General features: G+C 14.5%; 4 protein-coding genes across 4 annotated transcripts; 3 read left to right on the forward strand and 1 right to left on the reverse strand.

Annotated features, from left to right (window-relative positions):
- Positions 1-138: 138 nt before the first annotated feature.
- PGAL8A_00419400 (hypothetical protein) lies at positions 139-2,004 on the reverse strand (the record flags this gene model as incomplete). The annotated part of the gene is made up of 1 exon (XM_028672913.1): positions 139-2,004. The coding sequence occupies one exon, from the start codon at positions 2,002-2,004 to the stop codon at positions 139-141; it is 1,866 nt and encodes a 621-aa protein (XP_028529418.1).
- Positions 2,005-2,568: 564 nt separating this feature from the next.
- On the forward strand, positions 2,569-2,880 carry PGAL8A_00419500 (conserved Plasmodium protein, unknown function; the record flags this gene model as incomplete). Its single annotated transcript, XM_028672914.1, has 1 exon — positions 2,569-2,880. The coding sequence occupies one exon, from the start codon at positions 2,569-2,571 to the stop codon at positions 2,878-2,880; it is 312 nt and encodes a 103-aa protein (XP_028529419.1).
- A 1,185-nt stretch (positions 2,881-4,065) lies between these two features.
- PGAL8A_00419600 (tubulin-specific chaperone, putative) lies at positions 4,066-4,803 on the forward strand (the record flags this gene model as incomplete). Its single annotated transcript, XM_028672915.1, has 1 exon — positions 4,066-4,803. The coding sequence occupies one exon, from the start codon at positions 4,066-4,068 to the stop codon at positions 4,801-4,803; it is 738 nt and encodes a 245-aa protein (XP_028529420.1).
- A 748-nt stretch (positions 4,804-5,551) lies between these two features.
- On the forward strand, positions 5,552-5,978 carry PGAL8A_00419700 (conserved Plasmodium protein, unknown function; the record flags this gene model as incomplete). Its single annotated transcript, XM_028672916.1, has 2 exons — positions 5,552-5,682; positions 5,873-5,978. The coding sequence occupies 2 exons, from the start codon at positions 5,552-5,554 to the stop codon at positions 5,976-5,978; spliced, it is 237 nt and encodes a 78-aa protein (XP_028529421.1).
- Between the last annotated feature and the right edge of the window lie 111 nt (positions 5,979-6,089).

Raw genomic sequence — 6,089 nt, forward strand, 5'->3', positions numbered from 1 at the left:
TGGAAAAAAAAAAAAAAAAAAAAAAAAAAAAAAATATATCATAAAAATGTAAGATTAAGTTATATAGTTTTATTTTATGGGTTAAAAGTGTTTTACAAAAATTAAAGGGTTTCATTAAAAATAATCAAAAATAAAATTTTAGATATGAAAAGTTTTAGAAAAAGCATACAATTTATAACTATCTGCTTTATTATTATTTTTCTTTTTATTTTTATTTAAGATTTCACTAAAAATACATATTTTAACAGAATTTTTATTTTTTTCTTCTACAAAGCAATTCTGATAAAATATGTTCATTTTAAAACACATGGATTGAATCTTTTTGTCATTTGTAAATAAAATTATTCTCCCTTTTTTAATTTTATTTTTAATTTTTTTATTTAAAACAGTATACTTTCTATCAATATTCGTAACATTATATTTATAGTTTATGTAATTACTAAATTGAAAATTAAAATTGAAAATCAAATCATACAAAAATAAAATGATGTAATTATCGGAACTGTTATGTTTTAATTCTTCATTATTTAAATTTAAAAAATACTGATTTTTTTTTTTTTTTTTTGTTTTTCTTTTTAAAAAATCTGGAATTATATTATATTTTAATGATTTTATTTTCACTTTTCTTTTTCTTTTTATATTGTTTTTTTTTGATATTGCTAAATCAACTTTTCTATTATAAAAAAAAAAAGTATAACCATTATTCAAAGAATGATAATAAAAAAAAAAAAAAAATTTATTTACATTTTCCTTGTCGACAATAAATATGTCATTAAAAGTAAAAATATGTGTATAACATTTAATTAAAGATTCCAGATAAATTTTTCTATTTTTATTTTTTCTTGATAGTGTCTTTAAAAATTCTTCAAATGTTGTTTTTAATAGATCACTATTATTACCATTTTTTACTTTTAAAAATATACTATCCAAATTCAAAACATTAAAATCTTGAAATATATGAACATTGGTTCTTTTCTTATATTTGCAATAATGTCTGTTATTAATATCTAGTTTAAAATTAAAATAATTTTTTTTTTTAACACATTTATACATTACTCTTCTAAAATATGGAATATTATTTTTATTATTTTTTCCTCTATCTAATTCTATTTTGTTTTTGTTTAACTCATTAATACAAAATAGTTTTCCCTCCTTTTTATTTATGTTTCCATTTTCTTCTACACATTTTGTGTTATTAATTATATTATTATTTTTTATAAGCACATTATCATTATATCTAGTTAAATTGTTAGATGAATATTTAAAAAAGAACAAAAAATTATTTATAAAAACATTGTTTAATAATTTAAATATATAATTTTGAATAAACTTTTCTATCTTACTTACTTTATAAAATTTTTTTTTCACATATTTTGATTTTGTGATTTTTTTTTTATATAATAAAAAGTTAATATTTAATATTTTATGAAAAAAGAATTGAAGAACATAAGAAAATTGCTTATAGACATTATTATGTAACAAAAAGTTATTGACTCTTTGGCTAAAATGATAAAATAATAAATTGCTATATATATTATTAATTTTACTTCTGTAAATATTTATTAATTTATTTTTTATTTTTTTACTTTTTAATCTTCTATAAAATATTTCAAGATAGGAAAAATTCTCAATTCCCTTATACGTAAAATTATTTGTTTTGAATAATATTTCTACATCTATATTTTCTATTGAATTATTTTTTAAAACTATATTATAAATTATAATTTGCTCATTTAAATAAAGATTTTTTAAATCTAAACTACTTTTATAATTTGATTTTAAACAAATTAAATTATTGTTCAAAGAATTATTTAAAAAACTTTTTTTTTCTATTAAGTTGTTTTCATTATTTTTTTTTTTGAATAGTAACTTATTTTTCGTATTCCAAATTAAAACTTTTTTTTTTAAAATATAAAAATTTTTTTTAATAAAATAACTAAATTTAGAATAAAAATATTTCTTTTGTTCTCTTTTAGATGGAAAAACATATTTTGAAAAATGCATATCTAATAAAATTTAAAAAAAAAAAAAAAAAAATACTCAATCTATATGTTTCTGTTTCCTTACATCATCTTGAAAAAATAAATATTACAATTATGAAGTTGGATAAATGTAACTAAAAACAAATAAAAATTTAAAATAATTTAATTTAAACATTAAAAATTTTTTTTTTTTTTTTTTTTTTTTTTGTGATAACAGTTAGATGTTATAACTAAAATTAAAATATAAATTACATTTAATTTTTATATATATGAAAAAAAAAAAAAAAAAAAAAAAAAAAAAAAAAATTTTTAATGTTTAAATTAAATTATTTTAAATTTTTATTTGTTTTTNAAAAAAAAAAAAAAAAAAAAAAAAATAATAGTAAGAATGTTATTGAAATTAAAAAATAATTTATTATAATTAAAAAAAAAAAAAAAAAGAAAAGAAAATAATTTAATTAGTAGTATTCACAAGAATTATGTTAAAAATTAATAATATTATTAAGAATATATTTTTATTTTTATTTTTATTTTAATTTATAGAAATATAATTAAAAATATTTTAATTATCTAAAAGTTACATAGAATGAGTGAAGAATTAAAAAATATTGAAAAAGAGTATAAAAATTTTTATGAAAAAATTGAATATATAGATGAAAATACAATTTATATGCATATTAAAATAGACGATAATAAAGATAAAATTTCAAATTTAAAAGATAATTATTTGAATCTTTATATTAAATTTCACTCTAATTATTTTGAAGTGTTGAATGAAAATCTAAATGGAGAAAAAAAATTTGATTGCATGGAACAAATTTTTAATACATTTTGCCCTTTTACATTTAAAAAGTATATTATTAAAAATATTAAACATAAACTGAATTCAGATTTATAAGTTTATTTTATTAAAAAAATAATTAAAGTGTCAAACATAAAAAAAGAATGTATTTTAAAAAAATAGTTTTTTTGAAAAAAGTAGAAGTAAGAAGATTCATTAAATGAGTGTAAAAACATAAACTTTTCTAATTTGTTATGGTTTTAATGATAATATTATTGTTGATATACTTGAAATGTAATAGATATAATAATTATAAAATTATGAAAAATTTTATTTATTTGATGCAATTTTTATATTTATCAACATAGATAATATTAAAAAAATATAGACTAATATAGATAATAAGAAAATAAAAAAAAAAAAAAAAAAAAATTCTAGTTTCTTTTATCTTATGTATTTATTATTAATTCTTTATTTCTCTTTTTAAGTAGAATAATTATTACTTTCATAATTATAAATAAATATTATTATTTGCATAAAAAAAAAAAAAAAAAAAAAAAATTAAAAAAATAATAAATAATTAAAAATTAAATGAGTATATAAAATATATAAAAAGTAATGAAATCAAATATAGTAAAATAAAAAAAAAAATTTTTGGTAAAACAAATATAGTTTTTAAATATACGTAGTTCTGTAAACAATTAAAATACCAAAGTAATAAATTTGTTATACATAATTTGTATATTATTTTTTTACAAAAATATCGTAAATAACTTATTAAAATAAATATTACTTATAGCAAAAATTTTAAAGAAGAAGAAATTCTTTGTTTTTATAAATATTTTGTAAAATAAATTTATTTAAAATATAATTCCTAATTAACACTTTTATTAACATTATATGTATATATATGTTATTAAATTCAACAAAAAAAGGGAATAAAAATAAAATCTCATTAAAATATTTTATTAATGTTGAGATTTTTTTTTATGCTATTTATAAAAAAAAAAAAAATTTTGTCAATAAGAAACTATAAGTAACTATATATGAAACAGAAGAATACATACTGAAAAATATTATATTAAAATTTTTTTGATCCATATAAAATCATTTATTTTTTAAAAATATTTAATATATATAATAAAAAAAAAAAAAATATATTCAAATAAAAAAATATTCATAGAAACATTTAGGATCATATATATATATAGAAATATATGTTAATTTTTAAAGTTTATTTAAAAAAAAAAAAAGTATCTTCTTATATAAAGTAAAATAGTATATTTTTTCATTTTCGTGAACATGAATAATTATATAAAAGTAGATTTAATTCATAATTTATATAAAAACAAAAAATGGACAGAAATAAAATTAAATAAATTTGACAAAATTGAAAATATAAAACAAAAAATTTATACACACACAGGAACTCCTTGTGATAATATGAATTTGTATGCATATGATGAGTTAAATGTTGAACAAACTCAAGTATTTTTAAATAATGATAAATTATGTTTAAATGATTATAATGTTAAAGATAATTACACTATTTATATACAAGAAAAAAGCAAAACATTTACGAATGATTTATATAATATTGATGATGAAGAAAATTTAGAAAAATTGAAGCATTTAAAATATAAAATAAAAGAAGAAGATTATAATAAAAGACCAGATAACGTCAGAACTTTTCTAAGAAAATTAAGGGAGAAAAAAAAAGAAGAAAATATTAAATTAAATGATAACGAGCAAAATACATATAATGCATATGATGAAGAATTATATAAAATTGGGGGGAGATGTAGAGTTAAAATGGGAGACAGAAGAGGAATTTTAAAATATGTTGGAAATTTAAAAAATAACAGTGAAATTTTTGTTGGGGTTGACTTAGATGAACCTTTAGGAAATTCAGATGGATTTTATCATAACCAATTATTATTTGAATGTAAAGGAAATAAATATGGATATATTGGAAATATTAATTCAATTGAAATGGGAGATTTTCCTCCTTTTGATATTATGAATTTAGAAGAATTTTAAAAAAAAAAAAAAAAAAATATTTAAATTTATTCCATTGATGACTACTTTCAAAATAAAATAAAACAAATAGTTATACTTTTTATATATATAAATATATATAGAGAATAAAAATATTTGGTTATAATTTATATTAACAATATGTGTTAAAGCTAATTTATTTTTTTTTTTAAATAATAATAATACTTGCTTTTTATACATTTTTAGTTTCTATTATATATTTATTGATTTTATTTTTTATTTTATTTCTTTTTTTTGTATTTTTTAATTCATTCCATATAATTTACTTATATTTTAAATTATTTTCATATTTTTCTACATAATTAAAATCCTTTTTTTTTTTTTTTTGTTAAAAAAAAATATATAAACATTTTCTAAGAAATATATTTTGTTTTAAAGTTTTTAGTTTTATCCATTTAAAGCTTATTAAGTTATGATAATTTTTTTTAACAAAAAAAAAAAAAAAAAAAAAAAAAATTAAATCAAAATTTATAAAAAAAAAATATACATTAATTGCGTAAATACTTTTTCAACTATACAAAAAAATATTACCTTTTTTAAAAAATTTCATAAAAATATTTCATCACAAAATAAAACAGTATTTTAAAAATTTTAAAATTTTAATATTTTTTTTTTGTATTTCGAAATATCATTTTTTTTTTTTTTCTTTCTCCTTTTTGTACAAAAAGTATTTTTTTATATTAAATTTTTTTTTTTTTTTTTATTATTTTTATTTTTTTTCATTGATAAAATGAGTGATAATGAGCCAAAGAATATACTTCTTCAAGATTTAAAAGATTACGCTAATAGTAATATGAAATTTCCTGATTTATTAAAAAAATACGTAAATGAAAACGCTTCAAATGAAAAAGATGCTGAAAAGTTAGTACAAAATAACAGAAAAAAAAAATAAACAAATGATTAAATATATTCATTTTTTCTATTATATCAAGAAATTAAACAAATTAACAAATATATATTTATATACATGACTTATTTATCATTATTTATAATAAGAAACGTTAAATGATAATTTTTAATAGAAATTACTTTTAAATTTTTTTATTTACAGATTTTTAAAGGAATTTGATGATTCTTATTTAAAACAGATGAATCTAGATGAATTAGAATTATTATGTTCATTAATTCTAAAAAAGAAAAACATAACAGTTAAATAAGATTAATCATAATAAAAAATACACATATATATATATAAATATATGCAACCTTTTTACATGACAAAAAAAAAAAAAAAAAAAAAAAAAAAAAAAAAAAAAAAAAAAAAAAAA

This window comes from Plasmodium gallinaceum, assembly GCF_900005855.1.
Source record: "Plasmodium gallinaceum strain 8A genome assembly, contig: PGAL8A_v1_119, whole genome shotgun sequence".
Classification (NCBI taxonomy): Eukaryota; Apicomplexa; class Aconoidasida; order Haemosporida; family Plasmodiidae; genus Plasmodium; species Plasmodium gallinaceum.